General features: G+C 44.6%; 1 protein-coding gene across 5 annotated transcripts in view; it reads right to left on the bottom strand.

Annotated features, from left to right (window-relative positions):
- The window catches only part of Aff3 (ALF transcription elongation factor 3), a 471150-nt gene extending 453531 nt beyond the window's left edge, over positions 1 to 17619 (bottom strand). For 3 of the 5 annotated variants that reach the window (XM_050134763.1, XM_050134762.1, XM_050134765.1), the window contains exon 1: positions 17296 to 17458. In XM_050134763.1, coding sequence (XP_049990720.1) covers positions 17296 to 17348 — 53 coding nt within the window. In that variant the 5' untranslated portion in view covers positions 17349 to 17458. Of the gene's footprint in view, positions 1 to 17295; positions 17459 to 17575 lie in introns of those variants that run through there. The other 2 variants (XM_050134761.1, XM_050134764.1) reach the window with 1 other exon arrangement.
- Between the last annotated feature and the right edge of the window lie 623 nt (positions 17620 to 18242).

The following is an 18242-nucleotide window of genomic DNA, read 5'->3' as shown; positions in this document are numbered from 1 at the left end:
AAAAGAATGATTTTCATAAGGTCAAGACATAAAATTTAAATGTGTCATATTAAAAATATGTAGGAATTCCTTGAGCATATGTCAAGTTAAAATTCTTTAGGAAAGCATTAGATAAAAGTTCTGAGCTTGAACACTTAGGCACATTTTAAGTCTTGGTGATCCTTAAAGGACAGTCATTCCAAATATGAACAGCAATGAAGCCTTCATATTTCCATGGAGAAGTCTTGTTATTTCTTTTTTGTCTCTGACAATCATGAGCTTCCACTGTTAAAGAAGAAACCAAGGGAAGCTAGATTTCAACAAAGAAAGTCAACTAATAAAATATTAGCAAAAATTATTCTGCTACACATTTATAAGGATCATTTACCACGGCCAAATGAGATGTTACAGGAATGTAAGGCTGGCTCGACAAATGACCACCAGTTACTCACTTACACCATATGTTAATAGACTATCGTCTCAATAGACTCTGAAAAGGATCTTTAACAAAGTCACTCCAGCACAGCAAAGAAACACAAGAGAACTCTAGCCTAAGGGTATTTATAGAAAACCTACAGATAATATTACAATCCTAAACAACTGAAAGCCTCCTCACCCCCAAAGATCAAAAGAAAACCATGATATCTATTCTAACCACTTTTATTTGACATTCTATTGAAAGTCCCAGCCTGGACAACTGAACACACACACACACACACACACACACACACACACACACACACAAAATTATATTAAAAATGCAAAAACAAAATGGCTCTACCTGCACATTCACACAATCACGAACATATGAGATCTAAAAATACACCATTAGGATCTCAAATCCTAAGTAATATACACACAGTTGTATCCTACAAGTTTATTAAAGACAATTCTATCCATAAACCTATTACAATAAACAGAAAACATTTGGTAGCCTGTGATACAAAAGGACCTGAAACACTTACACACTCAATTTCATTCATCACGACCTGTGACAGAGAAATACTTCATTCAGAACTTACTTTCCTTTATAAATGTCTCATGTAAAAGATCACTGCTTAGAAGTAATTCCTGGTAGACACATAGTTCTGGAAACATGGAGGGAAAGAGCCTTATGTTTTTCCTGACAAGGAAGCTAGTCATTTCCAATTAACGAGAATTAGAAATGGTTTTGAAGTAGCAGAAAATCTTCTGGGCCCATTAAAGAACAGCTAATCTACTCAAGTTCTAACTCTATCTAATGGGTTTTCTCCCAAGTACTTTACAGCAGTGGCAGCCAGTTCAAAACATTGTATCCCAACGCTCACACAGATTAGAAAGCAATAACTCCATTTGTGATTGTTTATCTTATATTTTTACCTTATCCCAGGCTCATGGAGCTTAAATACCATTTAAATGTTTTCACGGTGCTGTTGTGTGCGGTTTCCTGCTTCAAACTTAATGATAGTATTCCAACAGCACTGAGAATATTTCTAAGTAATAAAACAAAATTTACAGGGAAAAAAATTGCCCTTTTTCAGAAAATAAATTACTTCAGAAATTGCAGCAAAGGTAAAGGGAGGCTAAGCCCACACTAAATGCCAGGCGACTCCTTTATCTCCTCGACCTGAAGGCCATAGGAACACCTTCACGCTATCTCATCAGTGGGCAGATCGTCTCCGCTTGTTGTTGGTTCACATTGCTTCTTTTGCTCTCTAAAGATTTTCCCAGATCAAAGCCAGGTTCAAGGACTACAGGTCATGTTAAAAGAATCAATAAACATTTCTCTATAAACCAACTGATTCCCTTCCAATTAATATATTTATTTGACTTACAATTTTAGTTTTCCTATGACATGAAAAATTAGCTTATTAATTTAGCAATCAGGACATAATTGTATATACAGTATTAAGTCTTACAAGGTGGAATCAAATTGGCTAACTATGAAATACCAAATAACCACGTACTCCTAAACAAAACAAAACCTCTAATATCTCAAGAAAACTTTGTCTATTTAGATTGAAACATTTCTATCCTGTTTTTTATTGTTGTTGTTATTATTGTGTGTGTGAGTGTAGGCGTGTGTGTTTCAACCAATCCCCTTTTTAGCCATGGATACTCAAAGATGAGATAAACTTCAGTAAAAACAGAAGCACGGGACAAAATGTAAAGATATTTTATAATACAAAACACACCACATGAGAGCTCACTACGCTCTTCTGAAATACATTGTAACTTAATTTAAAAATACTGATTAATAATAATGGGAAATGCTGATGAATGGCTTGAAAGGCCATTATCACCACTTGCCGTGTCTCTGTCCCTAAGAGGACATCATGCTGGCTGGGGCCATCTGACCCACTGGTATGTATGTATACTTTTCAGTCCACACTGCGGGGTGAGGCTTGTCTGTAGGACTTATTAGGTCAGTGGAACAGAAGCATGTCCACACATCACATCCTGACAAAGTTCCTTTTCCCCTTCAGGATGGCATGTTTCAAAAGATATGTATTTGCCAATGTGGCCAGCAAAGAACAGGCAGTAACTATCTGCAACTGTTGTGGGATAAAACTATACCTCAGCCAATGACATCTCTGGGATGCTTAGGGCTTCAATATCACCTGACTGAGAAGCCCAAGAAAATCCTACTCTCAATGGAAGAGACTGTTGGCCCAGATTTGGGGGGAAATCGGTTAAAAGAGATGAAAACTTGATGACTCAGGCAGCACCTCTGAATGTCATTTAAGGAACAAAATAGATGTAAAGCTAGTTCAGCTAGAAGAACTATTAAGCTGCCCTTTAAAAGACCTACTGTGTGTCCACCTACTAACACAGACCTCATTTAATCCTGTCAGCAAATCAGCAGCAGTATTGCTTCCATGAATAATCAAGGAAACTGAGGCTCCAAGGGGTGAGGTGGCTGAAGAAAACACAGCTAATACAGGGACTGTTGGGATCTGAACTCCTACAGGTTGGCTCCCAAAGTCCTTGCCTTTCCAGTTACCAAATGGTACCTCTCTGGAATTTTGCCTGCCAAGTGGATTTTTCTAAATCTTCCTTAAAATTTAATTTGTCTTGTTCTCAAAGATCTTTTAAAAAAAAAAAAAAAGCATCTATGGTTATTTCTGACATCTGTTTCAATTTGTCACAGTCCGTTATGCCAAGAATCTATTAATTTTACTTTACCAAACTATCTCACGACAGAAATTAAGCCCATTTACTCTTTCGTGTTGCCGAAGCAGCACATCTGTATAGGGTCAGCCCTCCAGCGAGAGGACAGCCTGACTGGATGGGGAATGGGAGAGGCGGCGACAAGAGACAGGCTACATTTCAAAACACCCGACACAGGTTCAGGTGGCTTTCCCGAGGTAGTGTTGATAGTTCTACAGCTGCACCATCATCACTGTTATTAATAGAGTTACACTGAGGTATTACAATAGATGTGACCAGCTGTGGCAAACAGTTGTTGCCATTTTCTTCCACCATAAAACTTGTCAAATTAGTGGTTTTATGGGCATACAAATAATTAAGGGAAAATATATAGACAGTGTGTTTTGTACATAGTAAATATTGATAAAGAAGTGGAACCCAAAATGATAATGACCTGCAGACAATTCATGCACAGGGAAGCCTGCTAGTTAGAATTCCACCAGCCACAATACTTGGACCCAGGATAGCTACTGTGTTATTCAGATTTTTAACATTCACGATAAATCTCAAGATGCTTCATACACATCAACTAACTCCCCTGGGTCTGTTGGAGACGTCTGTGGATACGCCGGATAGATAAGATAGATGTTTGACGTGCACATGTATAAATCTCACAAATGGGTTATAGTTGATGAGACCGTGGAATTCACACTCGATGACAGTCATGAAGTGGAGCTTCTTATTGGACAGTGGCTATGGATAAACACTTCCTGCGTGGACACACTAGCGCTACTATCTAGCTGTGGGTTTTGTGTAACGTGCTATGTTCCTTCGCTTCTCCACGAAACAAAGAAGAGTAGAACCTACTTCACAGGTTATGAAGAACAGAAAATAACAAGCCACCTTTAATCCTAGCTCTTGGGAGGCAGAGGCAAGTAGTTCTCAGTGAGTTCAAAGCCAGCCTGGTCTATAATGCAAGTTCCAGGACAGACATGACTGTTACAAAGAGAAACTCCGTCTTGGGGGGGGGGGGGGAGCAAACAAAAAAAATGATACGTTTAAAGACTCATGACCCTTCCTTATAAATAAGAGAATTGGAACCACTCAGAGGCCAGTAGGTCTAACACTCCTCCCCAACACCCATCGAAGGGCATTCTGTCACTAAGTGTCAGTCAGTATAAAATCCTGGGGCTCCTGGATGCCAGTCTTTTAAGTTTGAAAATAATTCTTAAAAATCCATTTTAAGTTCTCCACAATTAGACAAGTTTTCACTAATTTTTTTTTCTGGTGACTTAGCCTTACCCAATTTACTTCTGAATCAAAATTACTTTGGAAACATTCTAATTAAATTACAGATCGCATGACAGATTTCCGCGGAAGCGGCTGATGCAGAGCTTCTCACCAAGTCACTAACAATAGCTACGAAACACCTATCTGTTACCTTTCACGGCGAGGATTCCATCATACACAGCTCTGCGGCGGCTGAGCAGCTTCCTTTCCTTGCAGAAGGAGAGAGAGGAGGGAAAAGCGAGAGATCCGAAGCAGGGGAGGAATATGAAGGAGAGCCCTTCACTGCCGAGGAATGCACTCTACCGTGGGCACAGTCCCTGCATCCTCATCTGGGAGCTGCCTCTAGAGGTGTTTCCCCTTCCCTCCAAAGTGAGACCTTTCCCTGCTCCACTTCACCACATCACGCACCCCTCCTGCCCACTCATGAACCATCACACCGTGTTGTCACCGCAGACACCTGGACAAGAGCATCGGGCCCTGAACCCAGTGCCTAGGCCTCATAGTTCTCCAGCTTCCTCATCCTCCTCCTTCTAGCAGACTGCTCCCCTCTCACTGCTCCACACATCCCGGACCTGCTTCCCATCCTTATCTCACTCTTCCTGGACAGTCCTGTCATTTTCACCAGCACCCAAAGGCTGGGACTCTCCAAATCTTTGCTTCTATCCTCACCTTCGTCTTGCGGGTCAGGATCGTCCAGCAACGTTCCCGTAAACTACTCTAACTTCACAGTCCACGTGCACTGAAACACAACCGAGTTAGATCGAAATTCTTCAGCTTTCCTGCTCGGTTTTCTCTTCCTACATTCTCCATCTGATCACACAAGCTACATCTCCCAGAAGAACACCTCTGGTCCCATGATCTTGCCAATCCAGTCCACCCTCGGGTTCTGACAAAGCCATCTAAATGTCTCTCTACACTCCCCTTCCTCCCTGTCCTCCATGCTGACCTCTTGACTCTCCAGACATGACCCCCTTCACAAGATTCATCCATGTACCATGCCTTTCTAGAAATACAATCATGCAAATAGCAACCATTGTATTTACCTGCTCATTGACCTCCATGGCTGACCATCTACAAAAAAATGTTCCAGCTCCTTAGGATGCCATGCAAGGTCCTTCTGGAACTAGTCCCCGGGTCATTTCCAGCTTCCTCAAATCTAACTCACCTTCACCAAGCACGGTTATGGTCTGCTGCTCCCCTCTGCCTTTGCTGACATCACAGTACTACTACATCCCTCTGCCCTGATTCTTCCTCTAAGATCCACCAGTTGTCACTCATTCCAAGACATCTTCCCTAAGCGGTACCGCCTTTTAAACATCCCAAGACATGAGGCAAGTAATTTCAAAAATTGTTCCAAGCTAAAGAATAAACACATCATGGACTAGAAATTAGGTCTATTCATACTTCTGTGTCTGCCTGTACCAGAGGCAGCTCGTCGCAACCCAGAAACCTAGAGACCTAGAGAAAGAATGCTACAAAGAGATGCTGAGAGTCCCCTAGACTGTACTCATACTGTGCTGTATTATTAGGTATAATCTTAGGGTTCTAAAATATGGCTTTTGTCTTACTGAGGGATATAAGTAAGGAAAAGACTATAAATCAATTACATAACTGATTATCTAAATATTAGAAACTGAAACTCTGGTTTTCTTCCATACTATAAATATTTATTCCCCCCCCTCTTTTAGGTTAGAATACAAAGTAATAGGTTTGTTTCATCATGGCCTCTTCATGGATGTGTCCTTATACCTTGTTCTTATTCATTTGTTCCCCCTCAAGAACAACCAACTGCCTCTCCAAATATTTTCTATTCTCACTTGGAACCTGGTACTCCACATTAGAGCTTTAAATCAGGGGAAGGAGGTAACTGGGTTGTAAATAAAACTCAACAGCTTTCCCAGAAAAAAAAAATGGTATTCTGCTCATACCAAAGGAAATTCTACTTATTTAAAAAAGGAAGGAGGGCCGGGTGGTGGTGGCGCACTCCTTTAATCCCAGCACTCGGGAGGCAGAGGCAGGTGGATCTCTGTGAGTTCGAGGCCAGTCTGGTCTAAAAGAGCTAGTTCCAGGACAGGAACCAAAAGCTACGGAGAAACCCTGTCTCGAAAAATCAAAATAAATAAATAAATAAGGAAGGAAAGGTTGGGTGGTGGTGGCACATGCCTTTAATCCTAGCATTCAGAAGGCAGAGGCAGGCAGATCTCTGTGAGTTCAAGGCCAGCCTGGAGCCTGGTCTACAGAGCAAGTTCCAAGACAGGCAGGCTCTAAAGCTACACAGAGAAACCCTAAACAGATAGATAGATAGATAGATAGATAGATAGATAGATAGATAGATAGATAGATAGATAGATAGATAGATAGATAGATAAATAAATAAATAAGAGTAAAAATAGACAATCCTTATGCCACAAGATAACCTGCCCTCGTGGGTTATGGCCATGCTTCAGGGAAGGACTCAGCAAGCTTGGCAGGCTTGGCAGGCAGCTTGGAAGTGAACTCTCCCACGTAGCTCTACTAACTTCAGCTAGTAGTTGGAACCTGGAACCAGGCAGCACAGCTGGGTCACAGGCTACATCCCAGGTCAGAGAGCCGGGACTATAACCAGTCTACAGACATGAATTGTTAACCCCAGGGAGAAGGCATTCAGGTTGGCTGAAGGATGCAGTGGTCCCATTTCAGGGGACAGTGTAGCTCATTTCCTAGAAGACACCTAGCGCTCATATTCTGTTAGGAGGGTCTGCAATGGCAAGTCTTGCCTTAGCTTGAGTTCTTGTTTCTACCTCCCAGCAAGGGCAGGAGAGGGGCATTTCAGAAAGTGAGAGGACCAAAGTCTCAGCATCCTGGGGAGACATGCAAAGTCTAGCAAGGTCTGTCTACCAACTGGATTCGGAACACAGAGTCTCTCTGTAGGTAACCACAGAGTTGGCAGTTTGGGGATGAGTTGGCACGATGGGGATGCCTGCTCCTCAGGCTGAGTTCAAGTCCTCAAGATCTACCCACACTTTACACATCCAAAGTTACAAGAAATGACACGGGCAGCTTCCATCCCATGGACAAAGGCTCCCCCCATCCCATTGGACATGGTAATAGGAAGATAAGCAAGTTAGGCCCCGTGGTTCTAAGTCAACAGCCTATGTAATGGCACCCAGTTGGTCTCTGTTAGCTTATTTTCTTCTTAAGGCTCTCCTGACCTAACAGAACAAAGCTCTGAGTCTAAAAATGTCCTTTATTTACTTATACTTGGGGACTGTCTATATGACCAACTACCCCATTATCTGTATTACATATTAATACCCAAATTCAACTTGAAAGAGAATGCGCTAGTTAGAAGACACAAACCCAGGTCAGATCAGTAACTACAAACCTGATCACCTTAACATGCTCCTACTCTATGCACAGCAGTCTCCTTCGCTGCTCCTCACAATATAAACAAGGTACATTAGAAGAAAATAATGCTGCATGCTCAAGACATGATTACACCAAATCAGTTACCACAACGGCCTGTGACATGCTAGGTAATAAATACCATGCGCGCAAAGAGCGCAAATAACATTCATAGCCCCAACGACACTAAATACTTCCTGCAAGCGCTACCTTCGCCAATTTGCAAGCCCTAAGGCCACAAATTTAAATTTGCCCCACTGCCCCCAAAGCCATTTTTCTTTTTCAAATCTGAAACATTAAATTGCTTACATTCTATCTCAGTCCGAGAATGGAAATGGGGGGGGGGCACATGTTGTGTTCACGTGTTAATAAAATTCAGCCAATGACCTTCCCACAGACCTCATAGAATATGCAAAGCTAGCTATGCTGTATTTCATTAGCCCCATAGATGCTTATTTTTCTATTGCAATGAGGTTGGGTTAAACAAGAGAATGGCAGTGAAGTCTCCCCCACCTAACTGATCCATGGTTATCCAGTAATGGCAGAGAGGAGCATATGTGGTCACACTGCTACAGAAGGTCCCTGACTGGGGAATCTAAATCCTACCCCTTGGCTCCCATGGAGTTTGAGATTTCTCCAAGGACACTGGGAAAGCCGTAATTTAGGACTACAGCCACCAAGTAGGACAACAATTCTGTAAACTGTGGCTACCCTGTAAGCTCCTGCCTCCACCTTTCCCTCCCAAAGGCAGAATGGATAAAAAAGAATGAGGACATCTGATCTCCATTCTGGGCACCCAGGATGTGCCCCCACAGATCCAAGAGGTCTGAGGACCGTCTCAATACTCCGTGCTCCCCGCAGATGCAGCAGCGGTAGCTGATCTAGGAGAAATGACAAGAACTGGAAGGCTATAAAATGGGATCGGCCTATTTATTACAAATTGTGTTTGCTCAGGTTTTATGTTTATTTCCTACTATGTCCCCACTAGGATATAAATAGCCACCCCCTCATTCATCAGAATAGTATTTTAAAAAGACACAGTGATAAAACAAATGCTGCCTCTAACTAACCTCCCAGCATCAGGATGTTGCAAGTCTCCCCCAGCTGGAAAGAGAATGTGAAGTCTTCTGAAACGGCATGTCTTCAAAGGCATGCTTTCGGGCCTTGAGAGTGAATGGCTGTTCCGTGACGAAGCATCATTACCCAAGAACTCATCAGAAATGTAAACCCACGGCCCCACCTTGGTCCTATTAAATTAAAATCTGTATTTTAACAAGATCCCTGGGCTATCTGGATACCCATTAAAGTTCGGGAGCATTCCCTGGATGTCTACTAAGTGTGCTAACCCTGTGTGCTAACCTCTACTCTCAGAACGGCTTTCTGTGGCCTTGCTCTTTAATTCCTCTGGATATCTTCTACAGAAAAAAAAAATAATGTGTGTTTCCAATTTGAAAACAAAAACAGATTATTTCTCTGAATTGGAGCTGATCTACTCCAGGAAAGCGGTTTTTCTATCTAACTGTCAGGGAGCTAATTAACATTTCAATGAACACCTACAGAAAGTTTGTCTGTCACTTCATAACTGAGGTAAACAGCACAGGTATGACAAGAAAAATTTAACTAAGACTAACAGGCTCGCATTACAACCCCCAGGGGGTTTCTGAAAACTAATTTCCTGCCCATAAAAAAAAAACAAAAATAAAATTATTTTCAGTATCAAGGTAAGCACATAACTGAGAATGGAAACGTTAGTGTGGTCTCCAAATTAGAGTCATTTTTGTTTACCTCCGCTAACAATGAGCCTCCTGGGGAGAAATTATAGGAAGAAGTTTGAGTCCCCTCCCTGGCGTTCTCCACCTGTCAGTAGAGAGACTGCAGTGGGTGAGATACCCAAGTGAATACAATTAATGCCTTCTGCATGCTTTGACTCCAGCTTCCCAGGAATGGGAAGGGGCTCAGATGTTAGCAGCTGGAAGGAGTCTGTCCTAGTGTGCGGCTCTGTCGCTGTGATAAGTACCATTACCAAGAGCAACTTGGAGCGGAAAGGTCTTACGGGCTACAACCCATCATGAAGGGGAGCTGAGGCAGGAACCTAGAGGCAGGAACCTGGAAGCAAGAACTGACACAGAGACCACAGAGGAACACTGCTCACTGGCTTGCTCTCAGTGGCTTGCTCAGCTTACTCTCTTCTACCAGCTATACAGTGCCCACAATGGACTCGACCCTCCCACGCCCATCATTAGTTAAGAAAATGATACACAGGGCTGGAGAGATGGCTCAGAGGTTAGGAGCACCGGCTGCTCTTCCAGAGGTCCTGAGTTCAATTCCCAGCGACCACATGGTGGCTCACAACCATTTGTACTGAGATCTGGTGCCCTCCTCTGGCGTGCGGGCATACATCTAGGCAGAATGTTGCATACATAATAAATAAATAAATCTTAAAAAATAAAATGATACACAGACCTGCCTGCAGGCCAGTCCGATGAAAACATTCCTTGGACTGGAGTTCCCGCCAATCCAAGTTGTGTCAAGTTGATAAAAACCAGGCAACCACATCCCTGATCAACGCTCACACAATATTCTGGGGCACAGCCAACCCAGAACAAACCCCCACCCACCCACACATACACCTAGTGTACCACCTTCAGACACCCAAGACCCCCTAGAACATCCCACGTGAGTGATTTTAGATGAAAACTCATCTCACTTCTTAGGTGGTGTGGCACCCTCGTGGCCTGCTCTAACTGTGGGTTTTATTTCTAATGCACCTAAATTATGATTGCCCTGACATAATGTACCGGGACCCACAGTGCCAAATGAAGTCATGTGGTGTAATGGTAATACAATATATTCAGAGATTATGTCCTGGTTCATACGTCTTAAAAAGATGCTAGTGCAACCATATTTATCCGTTAGACTATGACGCACAACCAAGAAAACCTAATCCCCACTCAAGTACATGTCTGGGTTCCAATGCCAAGCAAAGAACTGTGTACCACACACGCAGCTGAAGCGAACCCCATGTGGTCTCTCAATAAGTTTCTTTGTTTATAAAAAGAAAAGACAATTTAAGGAGGCAAAGGGTCTAAACGAGCCATACTTGGCACTCACAGAGTCAGAGTAACTCATGCTTTTCCTATTTACCATCACATCTGTGTGAGGTAGGCCAGAATAAGCACTGTCATTTTGTTTTAAGTGATTAAGCCAAGACTTAGACTGGGGTGGGGGGCACTGAGTTGCCTGTCAAGGCCCAAAGAGAATGCAAGACTGAAGCTAGTTGAATTCAAAATCTCCAATTACATTTCTAGACAATAGGGATCAGCCAATGTTGAAAGCAAATTTTATGGATGTTTTGCTTTGAAATGAAAGAAGGAAACATTATTTTATATAAAATATTATTGTGTTCTTTTATTGCCTTAATTTTGCCACCCAGGCTTTCTTCCCCCTCCCAAGCAAAACCCAGACAAATCTATTCCAAATTTCGAAATCCTATTTAAGCATAAAATAATCTAGTACTTCATACTGAGAAATGGACTTGCTGTTCATAACTTGACTGTTATTTTAACCTATATTACGCAGAAAGGCCTGTTGAGTTGCTAATCTGAAGTGTCATTGATTAGACATTCTGGCTCACAGGGACATTCTCCCAAAATAGATCCTTAGCATTTTATAACCCTCCTACATTCCACAAAGGAGAATCTGGAACACAGGAAGCAACCGTTTCCTCACACGTAATAGCATCTTCATTGTCATCAAAAGGCATCTGATTAAAACCCAAAGACATCCAATGCGCATCCTTTTCTTTATCCCCACATCCCTGTCTCCCACGCCAGCACTCATCAGCTTCACATCCTGAACTAGCCAGCCTCCCCACCTTGCTTTCCTCAATCTATGCCACACACAGACACCCCCCCCTCCCCCGAGTGGCTGCCAGTCACTAAACAAGAGTGGTCCGTGCTCTCCTTCCTGCTTCCTCCACACTGCCACGCACAATTTCGGAGGCAGGAATCTCTGAAAACAATTTCACCCTAGAGCCTGTTCATTCCCTCCACCCCCCACCTCCGTGCTCAGGGCAGGCTCGCACAAATGCTTTTAACCAATGAAAGCCTCCTCCATAGACTACATCGTCACTCTTAGCCAATGAGAGTAAAGGTCAATCAGCTCCAGGAAACTCAGGATGCCTGGGCTTGGCATTCCCATCCTGCCTCGAGGGCCATGTTTGTCTGTTGGGTTTTCGAGACACTGTTTTTCTGTGTAGCTTTGAAGCGTGTCTTGACACGAGCTCTGTAGACCAGGCTGGCCTCAATACCACAGAGATCCGCCTGCCTCTGCCGCCCAAGTGCTGTGATTAAAGGCGTGTGCAAGGGGAGAGAAAGCCAGAGAGAAGCCTCAAAATGTAAGATGGTGGGGGGGGGGGGAGATCCAGAAACCTTGAGTGCCAAGAAGTTTCTGGAGTGGCCTGACATATGCAAAGCCTGGGAACCCTAAAGGGCCTTGTGGAAGCCTGCCCCAGGCTTGTTTCCTGGGAAGTGATCTGAAAAGTCAAGAGCATTGCTTGGCCATTGGAAGTGCCCTTAAGACATTATGGTGCTGCGGCCTCCTCCTGTCTCCTCTGGCAGCCATGACAGGAGTGCAATGTATCCTCATCCTTCCCCAGATAGTAGCCTTTTCTTCAAATAAACACCACACTCCGTATGTCTTATTTGCACTATTCCTTCCACATGGATTCTCTTCCCTTCCATTTCCTCCTTGAAATTCTACTTCCTCAAGATGTATTTCATCCACGAAGCCATGCATAGTTTACTCTCAACACGATGTGCCCATGCTCCCTCCAGCGGGCACTATCTGCTTTGTATTTCTGATATTTACGTAAACTCCTAAAAGACCCTCTCCTTTGTATCCCTTATAAAGGGGGTCTCAAATTGCAGGCTTCAACCCACTAATGAGAAAGTTTTAAAAAGAAAAAATACATAGGAAGATATCAGAATGTATCCCATTTGGGATAAATGGTATCCCCTGGCACCCCTATTTCAGTTACTTGTACTCATGTTTACCAGCGTACACATTTAGTTTCAATTTCAGTGTTACACTTGTTTGTCAATGGTCTCAGTCCAAAACATTCAAAAGCCTGTAGTATCTCTCCAATAGTAATGCCTACTTTGTGAACATTTACTGGATCGGCCACACTGATGAATATGAAGCAACCCATGCATTACGATTTCTTTTGCCTTTTTTAAGTTTTATTTATGTGGATGTATCTATGCGGGTATATGCTGCAAATGCCCATGCAGAGGGCAATGGATCCTCTAGAGCTGGCTATACAAAGTTATATGAGCTGCCTTGTGTGGGTGCTGGGAACTGAACTCAGGTCATGGGAAGAGCAATAAACATTGTTGACTGCTGGGCCATCTGCCCTGTGTGTTACAATGTCAGATGTTTAGCTTTAAGGGGGTGTGGAGCGCCTGTGTGAAGAGAGGAATAGAGATGCTGGCTTGTGTGAAGTTTGTGGGGTAAGACACGGCGTGAGTAATAGGCAATCTCTTAATACTTAATATTTCAATCTTGATCGACTTTCTCCCTAGTAATGAAAGGTGTTCGTATTTAGAGAAGAGCAAATATGAGCTGGTTTTGGAAAGTTTTCCTCATTTGCCCCAACCATCTCATGGTGACTCCTAGTGGGTACGAAGTTTGGTAAAAGATGGGTTGTACATGTTGTTGTCTAGTTTTAGACTAGGGAGTCAAAAGAGTCTGTACTTGGGACTAGGCGGGGTGGTAGAGGAGGCAAAGGCAAAAGTTGAGTTTTTTCATTATGATTATTACTTTTTTATTTATTACTTTTATATGTTTTAAATGGTTGCCTTTGGAGGAGAGCTGACTTGGTAGCATCTTGAACAAAGGCTGGGAGGGGGTCTCAAGAGCTACGCTTTAGTGATCACAGTGAAATTACCTATATAGGGTGTATTTTTTAAACACACAGAGCCTAGGCATCGTGAGATGATTTTGGCCAACTAGAAAAAGTTGTTTATGTATCAAAATAAATGAGAGTATCTTCCCAGGGGGAGGGGTTTGGCACACACCTTTAATCCTAGCACTCAGAAGGCAGAGGCAGGCGAATCTGAGTTCGGAGGCCAGCCTGTTCTACAGAGCTAGTTTCAGGACAGGTAGGGCTGTTATACAGAAAATGTCAGTCTCGGAAAAACCAAACTGAATAAATAAAGAAACAAACAAGCAAGCAAATAAATATATAACAAGAGTATCTTGCTATTAACCTGCTACTCCTCTCTTCACAGACAGGTGTTTCTTTGGGGGGGCGGGGGGTTCTATGATGAAAGAAAGGAAGTACCCAGTGGTATTTATTTAAAATTTATATCTCTTTTCACAAGTTAATTAACAGGCATAAGTTCCTAACTCATAGTATTCTGTTTTCAGATTTTTTTTTGTTTTTTTTGTTTGTTTGTTTGTTTGTTTTTTTTTTTAAGATCAATACCATCTAAGGTTCTGGCCTTCTCTTGTAATATTTTGACACAAATTTAACTTGAAATCGTCAAGTTCTTACTTTGTAATTCTTTTAAAAGCCTCTCTTCATCACTTGGAATTTGCAGTATTCTGAAAAATGCATAGGATTGATACCAGAAAAGTGGGCCTTCAAGCTAATTCTTAATCAAGTCTGAACTGTGTGAACTTGGGCGAGCTACCTGATCGCTCCATCTTCAATTTCCCTGTCTGAAAAAAAAAAAATTAAAAAAAAGACCAACAGCAGTACTTATTTTGCAAGTTTCTTGTTGAAGAAAAAATGAGCTAAAACATATGATGTACATGTCACTGATAAGTGATACTGCTTGGTAAATATCAGTTTTGAAATATCTACTGTCATTTTTTTATCTCACTATAGTTACCAAACAGTTAAAATCTATTTTCTCATCTACAAAATGAGAGTACTACACTTACCACTTCTGAGATATTATCAGATTCAAACAAGAAAATATGAAAATATCAGACACAGAGAAAGTAATCAGATACACTAGGTGTGAGTGATGCCTGTCTGTTACCCCAGAACTATGCAGGCTGAGCCAGGAAGATTGCCTTGAGTTGGAAGCCATCCTGGTTTGCACACCAAGACCGTCTCTCAAAATCAAACAAGAGGGGTAGAAAGGGAAGGAGAGAGCGAGAGATAGAAAGACTTTTTTTAATTTTTGATCACTCGGAAACTTAAAAGTAAACTATAAACATAAAATTTTTAATAAATCCTAAAACTGAGTTAGAAATGCCTTGCAAAAAGTGATCCATAACTAAGAAAACGTCCAACACGTTTGAAATGTACACTCAAATAGTTTGGCTTATCTTTAACTTTACCTGAAGGTAAGCTTTTGTAAATGTAAATTCTATATCCGCAAAATTAAACACTCTCTTAAGCCAACCCGTTCTACTGTCAACAGTCAAGACATCCTATGTGCTTTCATAGGTCATAAAAATGTATACATATTGGAGTGTACAAGAGCTTTACACGTGCTTTCAAGCGGTGGTATATGCCTTTAATGCTAACAGTAGTGAAACAGGTAAACTGATCTGTGTAGTTCGAGGCCAGCCCATTCTACAAAGCAAGTTCCAAGACAGCCTGGGCTACGTTGAGATCGCATCTCAAAATAAATCAAAATAAAGAAAAAGAAAAACAAATAAATAACAACAATTTAGATGAGATAAAGTTCAGGTCAATTCAGCAGAAATTCTGTGACAGTGTTCTGGGTCATTTGCCGGGGACTGAAAGACACAGCTTGAGCCCTCACCCCAAAAGGTCTACGGGTTATCACTGATCATCTCAAAATACAACTTATAAACACCTACGGGATTTCAATTTGAACCAGAAAAAAGTATCTCAAAACAGTAAGTTCTTCCCTTTGACTACAAGCCTGCCTAGATTTTAAAAAAGCAACAGTCGTCTTTAAAAGACAGTTGTTATCTGGAAAGCTATTGAATCCGTGCCAGAAACCAACATTTCAAAAGGTAAACCTGTAAAATAATAGCTATCTGTAAATGAAAGGCTGAAATAACCCCAGGAACAGCAACACAGTAATTAGCAACTTTTATAGAGTAATAACATGTTCCATATTCTCTCTACACTAGCTCTTTGAAGTTGCCAGTGTAATATATACAAGTTTTATTGCATTAGAGCCCATCCTCGTGTGTTTTATAGGCGCTAGCATTATGCAGAGCAAGCTGGAGTCACCATCGGATCTTTTATAAGAAACGGCCCGATAATGCGCAAGCTTTGTGTCTAGTTGATTTTGTCACACCTGTCTTTAGGAAAATAAAAGTCACCGCGAGCCTAAATCACTGAAAAGAGCCACATGGCCACATACCATCGATGTATGAGCCATAAATCATAAAGCAGTTTAGCTTTAAAATTGTGCATTGCATATTCATGTGCACACCACTTGCAGTTTTAGACACATGTGAACTCTTTACTGAATTAAAAAGAAGGAAACGGCTCCACAATCAGCGATTACCAGAGGCAGAACAGAGAGCAGTTAATACGCTTGTTCCAGCAGATGTTCATCCCCGTAAATATTAAACATAACACAAGTTCCTCCAGGAATATACAAGCAGTAATTTTACCACCTGAATAGGGCTGGTTGGAAACATTTAAGAGGGTGGGGGGCAATGTGAGGGATGCTGAAGCAGCCAATGGGATTTTTTTTTTCAGACAACTGCAACTGGAATTCAGTTGCTTCTACCTGTGATTTACCTACAGAAGCTCCCCCAATGTGAGCATCCCAAGAATCGGGACCCCAAGTGCATTCCAGGCTGCCGGCTTTGAGCTTGACAAAAAGGGACAGGGGTGAGGAGTGACGAGGAGTTCAGTCCTGGGAAGGTGTGAAGAAAAGGTGCAAAGGGATTGTGAACCTCCGGGAAACGACTCTCCCTGGGCCAAGGCCTCTGGAATTCGGGTACGGAGACACACTGGCCTCCTGCCCCGGGTGTTCACTTTTCCATCTCGAGTGGGAGTGGATAGGGCGAACGGAAGGAGGATGCAGGCGCCAACACTCGGGGCTTGCAGGGAACAGGCTAGCGAGCATCCTCTCAAAGCACTTCGCAGCGGTACCAACTCTAGGGGGTCACAGGGGTGAGACTGAGGTTCTCAGAGAGCTGGAAGGAGCACAATCCGAAAGAAAGGAGCTGAGGGGGGCTGCGGGATGAGGGACGGGTTCTTGGACATCAGTGACACGTTCTAAAAATCGCTTCGTTTTCCCTCCACCGCTGCGCTCCTCCTCTGGCACCCAGACCACCGGCCCCTTGAGCTGGCGCAGGCAGCACCGAGGGGAGGGTACAGGGAGGGAGACCGACAAATTGACGGGAAGGCGGCCGTGCATCCAGCCCGCCAAGGCTGCAAGGAGCCAGCTAGGCGGGCGCCCCCGACCCACCCCACCCCCACGGCGGCGGGCACCCGGCGTCCCGGCCCAGGTGAGGGCGCGCGGGGCCGCCGCGGCTCTCCGAGCATCCAGCACCCGGACTTACCACAGCGACTCGAGGTCCCATTCCTGGAGCAGGGCTAAGTCGAAGCTGTCCATGGTGGGAGGTGTCAGCACCGCCGCCGCAGCCGCTGCTGTGTCCGCCGCCGCCGCCAAGGCTCGGGCCGCCCGCGCGCTGCAACGAAAGGCGCCCGCTAAGGTGCATCCCGGCCGCGCCCGAGCCGCCGCCGCCCGCCCGCCACCCTTCCCCGGCTCGCAGCGCCCGGCACCCCCGCGGCCCCCGACTCCCGGCCGGCCCGGCGTGTGGCAGCGGCCGGCGCACTCACCCGCTCGCCGGCTCGCGCGCAGCACACTCGCTGAGAGCCGTGAGCTCGACGCGCCGCCGCCCCCTCCCGGCCTGCGCCCGCCCCTCAGCCCCTCCGCCCCTCCCTCGCGGCGGCCCGGCCCGCTGCAGCCGCCGGCGCGGTGCTCTGCGCCCGCCCGCCTCTTTCTCCTCCGGGAGGCGCGTGTGCGCGGGCGAGGCCGAGGCGCGCGCGCGTCGTGAGCCCCGCGCCGCGCCCGCCCCGCGCGCCCCTGCGCTCCCCGCGCTCCCCGTGCGGCTCCTCGGGGTCCCGCGCCCTCTCTCTTGCCCTGCCGCCGGCCTCCGGCTCGCCCTCATCCGCGCCCCTCCATCTCTCGTGACCCTCGGCAGCCCCAAGGGTTGCAGGAGACGTCCTGCGAGAGGGAGGGGACGACGAGGAGGGATGCTCTGCGGAGCCGGGGCCGGCCTGCCGCAGCCGCTTGCCTCTCGCCCTCGCCCTGGGTCCTACGAGTACTTCCTTGGCCTTCGCGAATTAAGCGGAACCGGCGGGGCGCTGCCTCGAGTGTTGTGCAGCTTTGCAGACCTGGGGTGGATGGATGCTGGGAAGGAAATGCCCTGGCCGCCCCAGGCGCGGTGAGAGTTAACTGTGCAGCCCACGGCAGCGCCGAAAACAAATCGTTTCAAATATCTGG

This window comes from Alexandromys fortis, unplaced genomic scaffold (assembly GCF_014885135.2).
Source record: "Alexandromys fortis isolate MF-2015 unplaced genomic scaffold, M_Fortis_MF-2015_v1.1 scaffold_20, whole genome shotgun sequence".
Classification (NCBI taxonomy): Eukaryota; Metazoa; Chordata; class Mammalia; order Rodentia; family Cricetidae; genus Alexandromys; species Alexandromys fortis.
Note: the sequence above shows the minus strand (reverse complement) of the source record. Positions and strands in the feature narration are given on the sequence as shown.